The sequence below is a fragment of the Sinocyclocheilus grahami genome, unplaced genomic scaffold (genome assembly GCF_001515645.1).
Source record: "Sinocyclocheilus grahami isolate Dianchi unplaced genomic scaffold, SAMN03320097.WGS_v1.1 scaffold191.1, whole genome shotgun sequence".
Lineage (NCBI taxonomy): Eukaryota > Metazoa > Chordata > Actinopteri > Cypriniformes > Cyprinidae > Sinocyclocheilus > Sinocyclocheilus grahami.
In genome coordinates this window covers 1987367-2006935 of record NW_015505370.1, presented here as the reverse complement: position 1 = coordinate 2006935, position 19569 = coordinate 1987367, and the positions used below count along the sequence as shown (strand labels likewise).

General features: G+C 39.4%; 1 protein-coding gene across 9 annotated transcripts in view; it reads left to right on the top strand.

Moving 5' to 3' along the window:
• Positions 1-19569, top strand: part of LOC107594819 (NHS-like protein 1) — a 56399-nt gene that overhangs the window by 11854 nt on the left and 24976 nt on the right. For 5 of the 9 annotated variants that reach the window (XM_016285019.1, XM_016285017.1, XM_016285026.1 and 2 more), the window contains exon 1: positions 13244-13772. The exons of 1 other annotated variant lie outside the window; for it this stretch is intronic. In XM_016285019.1, coding sequence (XP_016140505.1) covers positions 13487-13772 — 286 coding nt within the window. In that variant the 5' untranslated portion in view covers positions 13244-13486. Of the gene's footprint in view, positions 1-2955; positions 3464-5568; positions 5926-13243; positions 13773-14663; positions 14894-19569 lie in introns of those variants that run through there. 3 more of the 9 variants (XM_016285020.1, XM_016285021.1, XM_016285023.1) reach the window with 3 other exon arrangements.

Sequence of the window (19569 nt, the reverse complement as noted above, 5' to 3'; positions counted from 1 at the left end):
GCTCGCATTCCACAAAGTTGTAAATGTATCGGGTTACCATGAAACCAGGGTCCTGTTCGGCGTCCTGGGGGGTTACAGAGTATTTGTGAAATCTAGCTAACAAAATATATATTGTGTGTTTGAGTGGTCCAGACGCTACAACGGTTTGTGCAGCAGTGGTTCTTGCATGTTAAATACATATACACCAATTTTAATGTAATTTACTAATGGCATGAGATGATACCTGATGAAACCGCATATGGGCTTACACAATGTTTTCCGGACTAGACTTTTGTAACGGTCATTTTAGTTTGGTTTTCCCTGTTCCTGTTTTGTTTCTTGACCTAGTTTTCCATGCTCCCTTGATTAGTTAATTCTGTTCACCTGTGTTGATTATCTCGTTTGTCTCTGTTCATTTAAGCCCTGTGTTCTCCTGAGTTCCTTTGTTCCATTTTTACATCTTGCGTGCCTGACTCATTACCCTGACCGCTCGCTCTGTGTATTTTACCACGCCAGCCTGAGCGAGCGGTCGAAGGCACACGTTCCAGCGGACGGTCCCAGGAGGGATTTTGCCGCATACGTGGAGTGGTTGCTGGTGAACAACAATTCTCCGTTCACTATCGGCCTGGCTGAGGACCACACCAGCCCCACTCCACATCCAGAGACCAGCCAGTCGTCATCTCTCTGCACGGAGCAAGTGCCTGACCCCACCGCAGATGGTGAGCCTGATCCTGCCATGAGAGCCAGCGCATAAAACTGCAACTGAGCCGATCATCGGCCCGGAGCCTGAGCCTCAAGAGACGTCTGACCAGGTGTGTGAGCTGGCTACACCGCACGTGCATGAGAGAGTGCTTGTGGAGCTCGAGTGCTTGGAGGAAAGCCCCACCCACACTCCCGCCACTGAGGGTGAGCTGCAACTGGTCACTGGACTATATTATGAGGAACTAATGGACTGTTTTAAAGAGGACTTAATTGACTGGGTAGGGGAGGTAATTCCCCATGTTCCTACGTCCCCTGAGTCTCCACTGGTTCCGTTCCGCTCTCCTGTGTCTTCTAAGCTCTCTGTGACTCCCTGTGGCTCCCACCCAGCCTCCCTCTCCCGCCTCCTCTTATGCCAGCCAGTTCCTCAACCCTGTCTCCGCTGGTTCCTGCCAGTCCCTCATCTCACCCTCAGTCAGTGCCATCTGGGCGCTCTGATCCGCCTAGGGACTTCCAGTCTCCAGCTCCGCCTAGGCGTGAGGATCCCCTGTCTCCGCCTCCAGCCTCCGAGTCCTGGAATCCACCTCGGTCCTTCGACCCATTGGCTCCGCCATGGCTTTCAAGCTCCCTCGTCTCCACCGTGGCCCATCATTCCACTGGCTCCACCGGGCCACCTCGTCCCTCCGGTTCCGCCTTGGTCAGTCATCGACCATCTGTCGCCTCTGTCAAGCTCCTCCTTCACTCCGGCTCCACCGCAGTCTTCCGGGTCCCTGTCTCTGCCTCGGTCGCCTGAGCCGTCAGCTCCGCCTTAGCCCTCCGGACCTTGGTTGTCGACCTGGCTCTCCATCTGCTCTGCTCCACCTGGGTCTCCAACTGCAGTGGCTCCGTCTCCATCGCATGTCCCCAGGGTGTCGTCAAGGCCTTCTCCATGGCTCCTCCCTCCCTCGACTCCACCTTGGAGCCTCGTCCTGGCTGGCCTCTGGACCAACACCTGGCTCCTCCTGCTCCTGGCTCTTCCCTCCGTCTTCTCCACCATGGTTCCTCCCATCACCTTCTCCCAGTCCCTGCCTTTCTCCTGCTACACGTCCTCCACCAGAGCCCCCACCTTCCCTCCTCAGTTGGACTTTAGGCGCAAGGATGCACCTTCCGGGAGGGGGGCGAACTGTAACGGTCATTGACTTTTAGTTTGTTTTTCCCTGTTCCTGTTCTGTTTCTTGACCTAGTTTTCCATGCTCCATTGATTAGTTCATTCTGTTCACCTGTGTTGATTATCTCGTTTGTCTCTATTCATTTAAGCCCTGTGTTCTCCTGAGTTCCTTTGTCCTTTATTGAGAATTTTTCATGTTGGTTGTGCTGCGGTTTCCCTTGAGTTTCTCAAATGTTTCTTCTGTGGATTTATTCAAAGACTGTTATTTGTAGTTCTCCATCGTCGTATGCTCCTTACAGCACCACCACTCGTAACAACTTTAAACTGTCACATTTTTTATCGCATTAGCGACCATTTTAGTCACAGTCTGGAACTCTGAAAATGTACGAACTTTTGGAACTCAGTTTTTTACACCATTAGCTGATGTATGAATCACAAATATTTTGCTATATCCCAAGACAGTCTTGAACTAAGAAAGATGTATATCTTCGAAATGTGAGATTTAAAATACAGCGTTTCTTTTTGGAAAGCAATACTTACTATTAGCGCAGCAGATCAAAGTCACTAAACAAGTAACATTTCATGTCTGCTCTGATTTTTCAGTGGTTTTGGATTGGATACATCCGCATGAACCTGTTCTGTGCTGTACTTGTTTCTGTACTGTCAGTCTGTACTCATCATAGATAAATAATCATGCCAAATTCATTAAAATAACAGACACCCTATATGTCAGGTCTAAGAGCCTTTCCCTGGTCACCTGTAAGACACTCTAAAGTGATTAATCTGCTTTATTTATACCCTATATGTGTGGACCACGCTAAAGTGTTGCATTATGACGATTATACAGATGGAGTGTGAGAATCTTGTGGTTTAGCCAGGAGCTGTTCAGTTTAATATTACTTTAAATCACCTTATTCATTGAGTGGCATAATAGATGGATTTTATTTAGCTCCACCTGAAGAAAGAGCATGCAGAAATCATGCTGAAGCAGACACAGCCGAGCTGGTGGAACACATGAGTGTGCATGCTCACACACACACACACACTTGCTCATGCCAACGCACCGACGTGTCACAGCTGGGGAGCAGAGGAAGTTCCCCACTTTCTGTCCAAAGACTTCCTGAGAGTGCACTTTGCTTGTTTGGAGTCAAACTCATTTAGACAAACAAAGAAGAATGTATTTTTGGACCTTAAAGGCATGTTGAAGACCAGCACTGCTTGTAGAGCAGCGTATGAGGACAATTTCAACATCATATTTTGAAGCATGGATATTCTAGAAGGACCCGCCCTTGGTCTTTGCAAGCGTGTTTATAAATCCTCCCTCCATGTTAGAGTGATTTAAGCTGCTGTATTGCGTTTCGTAAGTAAATGTGGGACATTTGGAGACGTGCCTGACTCTTTGGCTCAAGTCAGGCTTTTGTTGCTGCTGGTTGTTGGAGATGTGGGGAGAGAGGAGCTTTCTGAGGTACAGAGGGGAGTTGGCAGAGGGCAAAAGTCACCCTTTACCTCGAACCCTCGGTGCTCTGGGTCTTTCCTCTCTGTCCGAGCAGCATGCACGCTTCTTCCCCTGCCACAGAGAGCAGCTGGATACTGATGAGGACTATGATGAGTGGGTTTATGCACCTCTCCATCACAGAGGTAAGCAGAGGACACTCAGCTTTCAGTTTGTCTAACAAGCTGTTTGTGGTTATTCCTTAATATTCCTTAATAATAAAAAATGTAAACCTCTAATGTTTTCAAGTATTTCACAGGCGACTGTGAAATACTTGAAAACATTAGAGGTTTAAATTTTGTTGAGGGTTTCATCATAGCTAGAAGGGGCATTTTGAAATGGTCCTCCACTCAGGGCTTTGAGGGAAAGTGTCAGGGTGATTGACAGAGTATAGGGTAGGGCATTGTCATTGCACATGCAGCAATGTTACTTTCTCACATTTTTACTTTGCTAGTGTTCAAAAGTTCAGTAAGATGTTTTTGAAAGAAATGCTCTCCAAGACTGCATTTATTTAATCAATCAAAAACAGTAATATTGTGAAATATTAAATACACATTAAAAGAACTTCTCTATGTTAATATATTTGAAAATGTAATTTATTCATGTGCTGGCAAAGCTGAATTTTCCTCAGCTATTACTCCACACTTCAGTGTCACTTGATTCTTCAGAAATCAATCTGATATGCTGATTTGGTGCTCAAGAAACATTTATTAATGCTGAAAACAGTTGTGCTGCTTAATATTTTATGGAAACCATAATACATTTTATTCAGGATTCTTTGAATAGAAATGTCAGAAGAACAGCATTTATTTGAAATATAAATCTTTTGTAACATTAAAGATGTCCTTACTGTCACTTTGATGTTTAATGCATCCATTCTAAATAAAAGTATTAATTTCTTTAAAAATATCTTTCTGGCCCCAAAATTTTAAACAATAGTGTATGTTTTAATTAAATTTATATTACAGATGCAATCTTAGCAAATGAAGTCATACCATAATAATTATATTTGTCTGCTCATGGGTGATCTTTAAGAACATGTAGCCAGTATTTTACACAAAAATAAATAAAATTGACTGATGAGATTTTCCTGAATGTTTTGCACAATTTTCAAATGTTATCATTACTGTCAAATAAAAATCCAGTAAATAAAGACATTTATAATGTTACAAAAGATTTGTATTTCAAATAAATTCTGTGCTTTTGAACTTTCTATACATCAAAGACAACATTTGTATCTTGAAATACATACTGGAAAAAATGCATCACAGGTTTGACAAAAATATTAAGCGGCCAACTATTTTCAACATTGATAATAATAAGAAAATATGGTTTGTTATATCATATTTGTATTTTATAATAATATTAATCCTAATATTGGTTATTATTAATAATAATAATGTTATTAATATAACATGTAATAATAATTATTATTATTATTATTGTATTTTTTTTATATAATTTTTTTTAATGTGGCATTATGGTAATGACAATTTGGGCAAATTACAGTAATGAGAATTTGGGTCAGATATGCTTAATTGTCATGAAAATAATTTTTCTTATGCAAAGTATAATTTCTTCTTTTGATTTTGGGATGACCTGGACATTTTATTTATTTGTAAATGATTGATTGATTAACTGACAAATTCATCCAATTATAATAAATATGTTTGTAGTCTCACTTAACCATGTTTATAAGGTCTATCACACAGGTTTAGTAAAACTCCAGCAGAATTTAAAACTAAGTTCCCAACAACATGATTTTATTTACCTTGTGATAGTCAGGGATTTCCTTGTAAGGAGTCCACAGTTAACAGTTTGATTTCATTAGTCATAGCATTCTATTTATTCTCACTCCACAGTCAACACCAGTGTTTCGGTTAACATAAACAGAATTGGCATTGGGAAAACTGTTAAATTGACTACAGTGACATTCTAGTAGTTGCACTTGAATTAGGTTTGATATGATAAAGATTAACTGCACATGACATGGTCAAAATGCAGCACACAAAGCATGTTTTGTGTGTTTTGGCAATTAAACTAAGCATTAGCGGCCGATGACAGCCTAGGACAATGACCTTTTATTTCTGTAACAAACAATTGAGTTGAGGGGATTTAGCTATATTTAACTTTGTGTGTGTCAAAAGCCAGCGACTGCTGACTGCTGACATCTAAGTTAAGAACAATCAATGCTCTGCAGTGCTGCAGTTGGGGGTGAAGAGCGAGAGAGAGAGAGAGAGAGAGAGAAAGAAGGAGGGGGTCTCTCTGACTGAGTCAGTCTCTCTCACACACAATCTCTCCACCTCTCTGTCCTTTGTCCTGCAGTGTCAGTCCTATGGAATGGCAGGACTATGGGGTTGGATAACATTTTCCCAGGGTGCATGAGCTGGCAGGTTGCCACCGTGTGTGTGTGGGTGAAAGTGAAGGAGGGGGTTAGAGATAGTGCCTATGAACCTGTGTGAGTGTTTGTGCTCGGGAGGGACGGGGGGCAGCTGCTCCGGATGGGACGCTGAGCTGTGTGGACAGTGCGCTGCAAAACTCTTGACACACTTCCCAGCAAATACCAACACACAGTGGAAGAGGCAGGAGACCATGTTCTGTCTGAGAGGTAAGTGTCAGACTTTCAAAACTGGAAGAAAGAAAGACAAAGAACAGCTAGAAGACATACGCAAGCTATTGCAGTTTCAGAGTGTAACAGTTCCCTGATGGAAGACAAAGGGAGGGGTATCGAGCTCAGCTGGTAGTTAAGCGTCCTGCTCAGTTTCAAAGCACCGCTCTCTCCTCCCGTTCCTTTGTTTTCTTGCTAGGAAGTGCAGCTTGCAGGCTGCTGGTGGTAGTGGTGGTGGGGGGGTTAGGTGGGAATCTGTCAGAAAAGTTATGGTGACCGTGCCAGAGTTTTAAGGTGATGAGAGTGGAGAGTGTTTATAAAAAAGGAGGAAACTTTTATCTGATCTGTCTTTTATGTGAACTCTTCCAAGCTGTGATTCCATGGCAAATTTCTCTTTAGAAATGCAAGCTTGAGTTGCAAGTGTTGCAGATTTGTCATTCTTTGCGGTTTTGGCTCCATGCTGGCATTGTGTTTCTCATTTGCTCTTTAAACAGCATATAAAATGCTTTGGGTTTAGTTATGTGCGGGTCGCTCTTTTCTGTGTAGTTATAATGAATGAGGACTGAAGCTTTCAAGCTTCAAAAGTATCAAAGAAGTGCTTTTATGGTGCTTTTTGTCAATTTAGAGCTTGATAGTCCCAATTCTCCTTTACATTGATCATATGAAAAATAGTGTAAAGGATATTCTTCAAAAATTCACCTTTTGTATTAATGTAAAGAAAGAAAGTTATAGAGGTTTGGAACAACAGTAAATGATGACAGACTTTGTTTTATTTTAGGGTGCACTATCACTCTATGATAAATGAATATAGTAGCTTTTTGTTTTGCAATGTTGTGTGTGTATGTCCGAGTGTGTGTTTCTTTTGGATGGATGATCTGTTCTTGATCACCCTGTTTCTTTCTCTCTTTTCTTTTTACTTGTCTGTTGTTTTGTGACTTTTTGTTATCCGTTGTATTTTTCATGTCAAGCATAAATAATCTGCCCAGCATGGTGACCTGATTTTAATTAATGTATTTATTTTTTGACACCGCTCACCTCTTTTATTCACCAGTGACCTGAAGGTCATGTTATCAATAGTCACATTGGTATTTTGTGCTTTTTGTCATGACTAGTTATTGCCAATGATGTTCGAAGTGAAAATCTTCAAAGTTACTTTTTCTGACCTTTTTCTTTTGTTTTTTTGATAGTAGGGTCAAATAAAAATAGCATAAAATGGTTATTCATTCAACAGTTGTAAAGTTATGCATAAGGGGCTAGTTATCATAGCATCTGTAAGGTTTTAGGTCAAAGTTATTTATTTATTTATTTTTAAAACAGTGATTTATCATGGTTTCAAACCAACAGTTCAGTAGTTAAAGTGGTCCTATGATGCGATTTCAAATTTTCCTTTCTCTTTGGAGTGTTACAAGCTATTGGTGCATAAAGAAGATCTGTAAAGTTGCAAAGACTAAAGTCTCAAATCCAAAGAGATATTCTTTATAAAAGTTAAGAGTCAACCACACCTACCTAAAACCGCTCGTTCTAACACGCCCCACATGTCTACGTCACGATGTGGGAAGATTTGCATAACGCCACCCAAATGTTCACACAAAGAAAGAAGGCATAACTTTGATCCTCGCTGTAGTATTGTTGTTGCCGGGTGTTTTGTTGTGAAAGCGAAACTACTTTCTTTGGCCTTCCAAAAGAGGACGATATCCGCTTCGTCATGCCTAGAGCTGATCCGTGCTGGTCGCTGAGGAAATACATCAACTTCGCGCTGTGGATCACCGGATCGGCTTTCACCGTGGACGAAGCGGAGTCCAGCCCGGGGTCGTCACATGAGGTTGCCACAAGCCCGCCGGCCTGCGCTCACTCAAGCCGCCGGCTCTTTTGGAAGGACACAACTAGAAATCAGTGGTTAAGTTGTATTTACAACATTGTTCCAGAACAGTTCAACCCAAATATTAAGCATTTTATGGAGGACTGTTTCCTGATCCTGGGAGAGTATACAACAATGCCGGCTGTTCTGACTCACAGTCTGTAAGTACGTTTTCATTTAAAGGATTTGCCACTGATGATTCAAACACGAGTTTTGAGCAGTGTAGAGTAGAGTTTGTTGTTTGTAATTTTTCCAATCACAAATGCAGACATGGTTTTGTTAACGCGGCGTGATGCAACGTGGCGCGTAAAAAGACAGTATAAGTCATTATAATCCGTAATAATGTCCCCACTGGATGCAACAAATGCCTCGTTTGTAATGGGTTTTATTGGTTTTGTCTGGTCGTGCTGGGAGATGGCATCACAGTATGGTAAGGGGCTTAACATTTCCGTCACACACTTGAGGTATTCAGCCAGTCACAATGCACTGGATAGCTGGCCAATCAGAGCACACCTCGCTTTTCAGACCGATGAGCTTTGTAAAACTAGCCCAAATTTCCCTACTAAACTTCATAAACATACTTTTATTTTATTAAAACTTTTTGCTGGCTATTTGGGTTGAATATTGCGTTTTCTTTCAGTATTTTCTTCAACTTATAGATTGAAATAGATATATAATGGATCAGATCCACTAAACTGCATGAAAACTGGCCTAAAGCATACTTCATTGTTTTATGAACAGAATTGTTTACAAAAATCTGTCCTTTGCAGCTGCATTATGAACTTGGATGCAGTCAGTCTGTAGCTGAGGGCTCTGTGCAGGTTGAGACAGGCTTGTGTTTTAAAGTCAAGCTCCAAAACAAGTGCATTCATATCACTCATATCAACACCAGCAGTGCTCCTCCTCTTCCCTCAAGAACCCTTGTGGATTTTCCTTTTTAAGCTAATTGTACACCAACACACTGCACACCAGCATCCAAAGTAAGTTTGTCTGCTCTCATAAAGAAAAGCTGCTTTATGGACTGACTCCTGCTGTCAGAGGTGTAATCATTGAGTGCAAATGTATGCGGTGATCCATAACCCACAGGCTTCTCTAAAAGTGTCACATGATGGAGAGACAGTTTAGCGGCTCCCTGATGAGCAGCTAAAAGAGCATTCTGTTAGTCAGTTGCTCCTCAGGACTTGAATCAAATCAGCGTCCTTCTGTGACTTAAATGAGAAGTGGAGATGACTCTCGTGGGAGGCAGGGACTGAGTGTAATTCACTTTAAAAGCCTGAAAGCGCTCTTCTGTGTAAGACTTTTTAAAATAAATTAAGCTTCCTTGACCTAGATAAAGGTACCCGCCTCCCTCTCTCCATTTTACTGTTTTCCAGAAGAGCCAGAGCAGCTGATTGGATGTAATCCAATTATTGTCTCACTCTTTTTGCAATCCTACCCATAGGACCAATCATCTCATCATATCTGTTAAAGTTGGAAGATTTTTCCTTGTTTTTGCTTGCTTTGGATTGAAGATGCAGAAGATGGTGTTTTATGGGCTTCTCAGCTGTCAGGATGATAATTTTTCCAAATCTCGGTGTGATTATCCAGGCTTAATTGTTAAAACACCTGGATTTGAATCTCATGAATGTCTCATTATGCACTTTTTCCCATTTCACACAAGGTTCATGTGACAGTTATGAATCATGGACATTAGCCAGGGTTGGCTTGGAGCCTGAAGAATGATGGCCATTCCAGATATGTCAGCCCCACATGAGGGTCTCAGTCGCTAGGTGCGTGCGGAGCTGACCCTCACTTCTACATTAGTGGAATTCTGAGTCTGATCCCTATAACATTGGCGGAGTCCATGGAGTTTGGCCTGCAGTTATTTTCAGGGTTAATTTCAGAAATGCCATAAGGGACAATTCCAAGATGGAATCTAGTTAATGATTTTATTGTTGAATCAAAGACTCAGGATGTTACTGCATTCTTTAAGAAACTGTGGAAAGAATGAGGGACGAAACACTGAGAGATTGACAGATGGGAGGATTTGGAAATGTAGCCCAAAAGCTGAAAATGGTTTCCTCCTCCAAGATGCTTCTTCGTAGGAGTGTATGATACAGAGCATCTGTAAAATTTGTTTAATGGACTGTGGTTTTCCACTGTACAAATGTCTTTTGAACTTATTTATTGCTTAAAATAATTATGTGGTGTACTAGCACTACTGTGTAGTAGTTACAACATTGAAAGTTCACATCAAATATTTCACAATCCTCAAATTTACTAACAGTAATCTTTGTATATGTATATTGCAGTCTAGCTGGGAACACTGGTGGTCTGAATATTGGAATACTGAGGGAATGTCATTAACAGCTTTGAGCTGGCATTCCATTAATCCATATTGGGCATGGATGTGCACAGTAGATAGCTATATATACAAGTAAAGTGGTATCTGAAATATGTACATTTGTGCACACCCTCCTTTTGCTGTAATGCTCCTTTTGCTGTAATGACAGCAGCTTTTAAGCTGAAATGAACTCCTCAAGTTGTGTAAAACCTGATTTGAGATTAGGGATGTTCCATTTTTTAAATTCTGGCATATAGGATAAGCTGATAATATTTATCATGTTATGGTCGATATTAATAGTATACAGGATATTAAATGACAGGCAACTTCCCACACAACAGCTCCGTCTGATCAAGGTCACGTCCACTGAGTCAAGAATGACAAAGGATAGAAATTAACAACAATAGAGCCGTGCATGCAGAGTTGAGCATACAGTCTGCTCCAGCAGGTGCCTCTGGCTGAATTACAGGGACTCCATAGCAACCTTTGTTGAACCCCCCCAACCTTGAAGTTTGTGCGCCCAAGCAAGCAGGGATTCGGGTGGTGCAGACTTGCAACTAGTGGGGGCGCACCATCTCTATTCAGAACCAATGGTTTGTGTGATTCGTTGGAGGAACTAATCTAAGTTTACTTTCTTCTGTAGGAGGAAAAATACATTTTGGAAGAACGTGGGATTCTATTAGGTTTCTAATTTTGTTTGGCTTTCTCATTTTCTCGCTTTTATTCATAATGAACTCAAGAAAATCAATAAACATGCCGTTTCGAATTTCTTCTGTCACAAAAAGTGTTTTGTTAGTTTAAAGGGGCCATATGATGTTGCTAAAAATAACATTATTTTGTGTATTTGGTGTAATGCATTGTGTTTATGCGGTTTAAGGTTAAAAAAACACATTATTTTCCACATACTGTACAGTATTGTTTCTCCTCTATGCCCCGCCTTTCTGAAACGCGTCGATTTTTACAAAGCTCATCGGTCTGAAAAGCGAAGTGTGCTCTGATTGGCCAGCTATCCAGTGCGTTGCGTATCGCGCTGAGTAAACATAAAACCATGTCTGCATTTGTGATCGGAGAAACGACAAACAACAAGCGCTACTCTTTGAATCGTCAGTGGCAAATTCTTTAAATATGAAAGCTTACTTACAGGCTGGGAGTCAGAAGCACTAGACTGTCCTTGCAAAGTTGGAATTGCCCCACTTTATAGAAACAGACACCGGCATTGTAGGCTACTCTCACAGGAAACAGTCCTCAACCTCCGCAAAATGTGCATCACACATCTGAATATTTGGGTTGAACTGTTCCGGAACAGTGTTGTAAATATAACTTAACTACTGATTTCTAGTTGTGTCCTCTTTTGGAAGGCCAAACAAAGTAGTTTCGCTTTCACAACGAAACACACAGCGCCTTCACGACATGGCGGCGGCAACAACAATACTACTGTGAGCATAAAAGTTACGCCTTTCTTTGCGTGAACATTTGGGCGGTGTTATGCAAATCTTCCCACATCGTGACGTAGACATGTGGGGGCGTGTTAGAACGAGCCAGTTTAGGTAGGCGTGGTTGACTCTTAACTTTTATAAAGAATATCTCTTTGGATTTGAGACTTTAGTCTTTGCAACTTTACAGATCTTCTTTATGCACCAAGAGCTTGTAACACTCCAAAGAGAAAGGAAAAATTAAATTGCATCATATGACCCCTTTAACAAATTTGCAGTGCGTCTTCACAAATGCATAACTGTTCATTCAATTAAGTGGATCCAGATGCTTTGCAGACCAGTGAGCAATGACCACATGAACACATACTTCACTGCTTGCAACAAAAGAAGTTTCTGGGAAAGAGACTTAGAACACTGAAATTTCTGCTCCATGATTAACCCTCAAAGTGGTCACGTCACTGCGTAAACTTCAATACAATGTTACTCATTTAGGTTAACACGGAGCACAGAACGGACATACATTCAACATTTGCTGCCAGGCATGTTACATGATAAGCCTAGATTTATGTGGACGTGATAGTATTTCTGTGAAAAGCTCTCTTTGGGCCAGGGTGGTTGTATGTAAGTTTAAGCTCTTGGCAGGACAGCTTCTGGTTGCTGGAATTCTCATCTGGTCCAGTTCCTGCCTTTGGCGGTCATCCAAAGAATTGAGCTCAAGGGTTTGGATTAGACCCTGGATGGAGTTTAATCAGATCTGATCATGATGAAATGAACGATTATATTATATCCAGCTTGTCTATGCAAACATAAAGTGCTGAAATACAATTTAGGTGTGTGTTGTTGATCTGTTTGGGTGAGGGATACCTTTGCAGCCCCAGATTTATGTCACCCATCCTGGGCTCAACTCATTACCTTGACTTAGACAGTTACATTTGCTAGAGATAACTAGAGTACAATGCTCTTTCTGTCTGACTATCTGTTGGTCGTATCGTATTTCTCTCCCTCGCTGCCTCTCTAATTCTCATGTTCTATTCATCCAATGGCCACAAACAGCTGTGAAAGTGACTCAAGTTGGTTTTAAGAAGATATGGAAGACTGACAGTTTATTTATAATTTATTAGTTTATTATTTATTTGTTAGCTATTTAATTATTTTTAGCTATTTATTTACTTTATCTCAAACTTAATCACATTTATATGCTGCTAATTAAAGTTGTTTTGAAATCTACAACTTATAACTAAATCATGTAAATTACATGAGTGCTGTGGTTACAACATACCCACTACCGGGAGTTGCAACACAAATATAATAGCACTTATTACCCTCAACTTGGTTTAAGTATTTTATTTTAAAAAAAACTTAATTCTAAAACAGCAACCAGGCTAGTAGAATTATAGAACTAATGTGTAAAACATAGACTATCAATTCAAATGTTTTGTGTAAAATATTGTGCCATTTTGAACATTATTTGTAGTTCCAGTGGAGGTCAAAGGGGAAAGTAATGTTAAAATACAACTCTTCTTTTTTTCTCCTTTTTGAGCATTTAGGTTAAAAATGTTTTTAATTAGTTCAGCATTATTTTTCACCTTTTCCCAGGTGACCATCTGTAGTGCAAAGCCTGCCTTCAGCAGCACTTGGATGTAAAAGGATAATCCTGGTTTACAGATTATACAAGCAAGCTAACTTGCACATTCTCTCAGTCTAAAGCTTTAGGTTGTTAGTGAGAGGACAACAAAATATGTGTTTTCACTGATTCGTGTTTGATCTTTTTGTCTATGGAGAAACCAGATTTGCTCTTGCGGAATGTTGTCCAACTCTAGCATGATTAGTGACTTGTGGAAACCTAATGTTTGTGGAGGTTTCTCTGTACGCCTAGTTGTCCTGGCTCTGTGGAGATAAAAAGGAACCAAACTGGACTGAAGTTGAGATACTTCTGTCAAACACAGGATGATTGCATACGTGGACTGCCTTTCTACCGAACCAGCTGGGAAATGCTGGAATAGGACCTACTATGAGGACGAAGATGAACTTCTTCCACTTTATACTCGCAAATTGAACCTCCAGCACAAGACGGAGGGCAGCCTTCGCCGCAGACTCCTCACCTCTAAAATTCACCAGCAGCAAGATGCACTATGGGCACCCAAACCCTGGGCGGGACCACCTGCTCGAAAGGGCGTCCCACTGCAGGGCCAGCCCAACTACACCTTCAGTCAGTCCTGCCACGACTGGAAAGGTAGTGCTTCAAATCTAGTTAGCAAAAGCTTATCTCACTTTATAATTTCTGTTGGCATAACAAAGAATGGCCAGTAGTATTAGCAGGTGTTAAAATTCAGAGCTATAGGCCTTTGGAACTCTGATGTGTTCTGACAAGTTTTTTTTTGTGGTGAAAAATTGAAGAGCGATGATTAAAGTATAATTTAATGTGTTGCCCAGTTTGGAGGATGGTGTTTGAAGTCTGGAACGTGGCAGGCCATGACAAGTCTAGTGCTGAGATACACAATAGCAGCAAGTGTTACTGAACTAAAGAGAGATTTCTAGAGAATCTGCTCCATAAGAGAATACAGGATTATTCAAAGAGATGTTCTTCAATTGAGGTTTTATCTGTCTTTAAAGGATATTTCACTGTAAACTGCAAATTTGTCATCATTTACTTACTCTGATGTCGTTCTAAATCTGTATGAGGTTCTTCTGTGGAATACAAAAGGAAATATGTTGAATAACATACCGACCCCTGTTTTCCAGATGATTACAAGCAATAGGAACTAAAAACTTTAAAGCTTGCAGATACACCAGAAAAATCAAAGCAATCTGACTCAAAAGAATGATTTGTTCATGAATCAGGCCAGTTATTTTATATGCTATTATAGTATTTACTAATATTTTTTAATTTGCTTTTATATCTGCAGTTTTAATTGTAATCATTTATGTGCTTTTGTGATTTTTACATTTATGTTTACAAACTGTAAAAATGTAACTTATGAACTGTACTTCTGCAGTCGTAATATGTTGTCAAACAAATCTGATTTTCCAGTGGGCTGATTTGCTCAGATTAAACCCACTGCGTCTGAAGTTACTTTTAAGACTAATCCAGAACTAAATATGTGTCCATATTGCATGTAAAATTAATCCTTTTTTTATATGCAGTCATAGTCTTAGCACGGGCTTGTTTAGAGCAGAGTTTTAGTTTGGGTCTTACATGGAAAGATGAAGAGTATGTGATGTTTACTAATCCTCAAGGTTATTGGCAGACAACATAGTTGATTTCTTAGCGCTGTGTTAAAATCTCATTCCAGCCACCGGCAAGCTGCTCCCTTCACTTACATCAGATGTGCAGACAGATGTCTCTGAAAAACCGTATGTGACCCATCAAAATTCAGTTCTTGATTCTTTTTGGATAATTCTTAAATCGTGCTGGAGAACATGATCTTCAGGTTTTACACAAACTTGTGGCATTCACACCGTTCAAATGTTACTATCAGTAAAGCAAAAAGAAAGGAAAAATTATGATTGTAAATATTTATTATAAAATCAATCAACTGTCCTTATATTACAATAATGGCTTGTAATTGTGTTTGAGGCAGTCATTTGTTTTAAAATGCTTTGTTGGATTCAGCTTCTCTTCAGACGTGTTGGACAGTAGCACATACTTATTTAGTGAGGTGGCCTACAGTCCATACGGTGTGGTAAACACTTCTAATGCGGTCTAATTAATGTAATTACTTTCAAATAGGCTTTGTGCTATTCAGCTGCTCAGGGAAGCACACACACATCTCACTCACAAACACACACACACACACCTCTTTCTCTATGAATGTCACCACAACGGGGCACTGACCTGCACTTCCTAGAGTTAAAATGTTTTTGTCATCATAAGTTCCCAAGAGACCCTCCCTTCCCCTCTCCAGTGTCAGTTTATGAAAGTCTGAGATACTATGTAGTGCCACAAGATGGCACCATTCTTTTACATTGCAGATTCTGCTACAATTCACAGTTTCATTATTTATAATGAAATCAATGATAATTATTTTTTTTCTAAAGGAATCTGAGAGGACTGGGACCTCAGTTCATCCAAAAATAAAAATTCTGTCATCATTTACTCACCCTCACGTTGTGCAAAGGTATGACTACTCTCTTCGTTGGAACACAAATGGAGAAGTTTAACAGACTGTTCATACTGCTCTCTTCCATACAACAAAGTAAATGGAAACTGAGGGTGTTAAGCTAAAAAAAATAAAATGAAATAATTATCATAACGTGTATTGTTTTTTAAAGGAAATCTCTTATGCTCAGCAAGGCTGCATTTATTTGATCAAAAAATACTGTAAAAACAGTAATACTGATACTAATGACAGTTTTCTATTTTAATACAGTTTCAAATGTAATTTATTTCTGTGATGGCAAAGCTGAATTTTCAGCAGCAATCACTCCAGTCTTCAGTGCCACATGATCCTTCAGAAATCATTCTAATATGCTGTTTTGGTGCTCAAGAAACATTTATTATTATTATCAATGTTGAAAACAGCTGCTTAATGTTTTTGAGGAAAGCGTAAACATTTTTTCAAGATTCTTTGATGAATGTAAAGTTACAACAAACAGCATTAATTTTAATTAGAAATAACAATGTAAAGGTATTTTCTGCCATGTTTGATGTATATACAGTGGTGTGAAAAAGTGTTGGCCCCCTTCCTGTTTTTTTTATTTTTTTGCATATTTGTCACACTTAAAAGATTCAGATCATCAAACAAATTTTAATATTACACAAAGATAATGCAAGTAAATATATATATATATATATATATATATACTGTATATACAAACATATATATATATATACTGTATATACAAACACACAATTGCTACGAACCAGTGATAGTTAAGCGAAATAGCTTGTTTGAAGTCTAATTGAGAAGTGTGTATAATTTCTATAAAATGAATTCAAAAGCAAAACATCTGATATCAAAATGTTGATCAGTCTGGGAATAAGTCCAAACACGGTTGTCTTTCATGTTTGCACGCATGGTATCTACAACACTTCTAGATTTGACTCACTAACATGGCACATAAAAACGGTCTACTACAAAACTCTAACAAATTTATGCTATACATATAGCAATTTTGTAAAACAAACATGTACATCACCATATTCAGCACTCAATAAGATGAGAATAGAAGAGAGTTTCTTTATGCCAGGGATGTAAAAATACCATCCCAAATCCCAATATGGGCTCAGGAGTCTCTGCTGATGTGCTGTAGGGGATCGTATTTCTCATTGTGCTGGAACTGGCCCAGTTTTCTGACACGGATATTGGCACACTTTGGAGCCGATGCTGGGTCAGACATGTTACAGATCAATATGCCACATATGTTTGAGCAGACACAGTAGAGTGGCTGGCTGCTGTATTATTTATCAGGCCTGTGTCTGGGTGGGACTCATCTGATATTTTAATACTTCACACTTAGAAATCTGAAGGTCTGTTTCTCCTTACTGTTCTCTAGTGAAAGGGAGAGATATTGTTCACCACACTATTTGTGAATCATAGAAAGAAAATTCGGTGTCTATCTAAAGTGATGAATATTCCTATCTATCTTTATGTGTCCTGGTTGGGAGACATAAACAAATTGTGCTAATCTACCAAAGGAAATTTGGAAACGTGAGTGAAAATTGAATTGTGAAGCGTTACACGGACCAAGTCAGATATCTTTCAAGAAATCACAAAAGCATATAAATAAAAACAAGTTATTGAAGTCTCTTATTCTCACCAAGAATTTGAATAGAAAGTTCAAAAGAGCAGTGTTTTTATTTTAAATAAAAAAAAATCATACATAAATTTACAGTGTTTACTGTCACGTTTGATCAATTTAATGCATACTTGCTGAATTAAAGAATTAATTTATTTGGGGAAAAAAATCTTACCGAACATCTCGATCTAAACTGTAAGGCTGATGATACACGGGGCAACTTTTTAAGCAAAGTTACAGTGTTGGCATCAATGGGCAACCAGGTGAGACACAGGGTCCACGTCCGATCTAAAGTATCCAGATAGAAATTTGTTGCCCATTCTCAATGGTAAAGTGCCTAAGCAACATTGCTCAAAAATGTATTATCACCTTAAGTGTCACCTTAAGTATCAAATTTAACTTAAAAAATGCAAAATACACATAAGTAAGCTGTGGTTGAATAGATATTTTGATGATCGCGCTCAACCAGGAAGAACAGACCATATTGTTATGGAGTGCAGAGGTTCATTTGCTTCAAATGAAATCATTCAAAACATTGAAATCATTCAAAACATGAAATCATTCAAAACACACTGGCAATCTCCCAGAATACCCTATAGCAACCACATTGTGACTAGGTGTCAAACTCAGTTCCTGGAGGGCCACAGCCCTGCACAGTTTAGATGCAACCCTAATTAAACATACATGATCCAGCTAATCAAGTCATTAAGGCTTATTTGAAAACTACAAGGTATGTGTGTTGGAGCAGGGTTGGAACTAAACTATGCAGGGCTGTGGCCCTCCAGGAACAGTGTTTGACACCCCTTGACTAGGGCAACTAAGCAACCACATAGCAACACCCTAGCAACCACATTACAACACCCTAGCAATCTCCAAGAATACCATAGCAACCACATAACAACACCTTAGAAACCACCCCGAGTGCCCATAGCAACCATGAAAAAAAAATCTCTATCCAATCAGATATCTGATATAAAGTGCATCCTTACAAAAATGTGAGAGAATAATTGGTCTGTCTTGCTTGAATATAGGTGAAGGTGTTTATGAGCATGTTGTGTGTGTAGTTTTTATTAGTCTGGTCTTTTGTGCTGACACAAGAGTTTTCTTCACATTCTGAGCCAATGTCCTGATCTCACTGGCTTACAGCAACAACTGAACCTGTGGCTCTGCATTGGCCGAGGTGACGCTAACCTTCTTGCTATCAAATGACCATAGAAACTATCTTTGCTTATTTCAGTCGATGACATAACATCGTCTTTGATCAACACAGCAAATGTCTGAATCTTGGAGTGTAAGTCAGTTCACATATTGTTTTCAATGGAAACTAAGAAGCATTTACACATCAAGTGCCCTTGAAAATCAGCAGTTCCTCTTCACATGCCTCACTAAGGCATATTGTGTGTGGGTCTCGTTGATTTAGAATTGAGCCAAGATGTAGAGCCCTTGCAAGCCCTTGATGGATTTTATCACCAAATTCACACACAGCTACCCTAGTAACCATAACCAGGTCATGTAAGAGTCAGGCACATGGGCTTTTGTTGTGTGTAATAACTAGAGAATATAACTCAGATAATAACTCAGATTCTCCTGCATATCCATGCTGATTTTCACCCACCCAGTAATAAAGCAATAAATTAAGAGAGACTGTTTGGTACACTGCCTTAGGAGGCCTATTGCTTTCATAAAATGGTGGAAATGTATTAATGATAATAATCACTTAATGATGATAATCCACCAAGTAACATAGTCCTTTACCCTAACTACAGACTGTTTATGAAGCAACGTAGCAACTTGAAAGTTCACCACAAGTTTAAATATCAGCTATTTTACAGTTTACAGGAAAACAGTACATTTAAATGTACTGTAAAAGTCTTTCTGAGAAAGCACTTTAAATAGTAAAAATACACTTGATTTGCCTGAGTGCTATGCACTTGCTAAGGTGTTCTGAGTGGTTTTCATAGCGTTGCTATGCAGTTACTAGGGTGCTCTGGGTGATTGCAAGGGTGTTGCCAGACAGTTGCTTACAAAAAAACAACTTTATACTTAGTATTTTATCTTGTTTTCCATTAGAAATGTCTAAAGATTCTTAAATTAAGATACATTTGGAGAAGCAAAATTACTTAAGATATTAAGTTTCGTTTTCTGAAAAACCTATCAAATATAACTGAGTTTATACTTGGAAAAAAAAATCTGCCACTGAGGTCAGAAAAATAAACTTAATTCAAAGGGAAAACAAGATTATTTTTCGGACCCCACTGGCAATAATTAACTTAATAAAAAAAAAACAACAC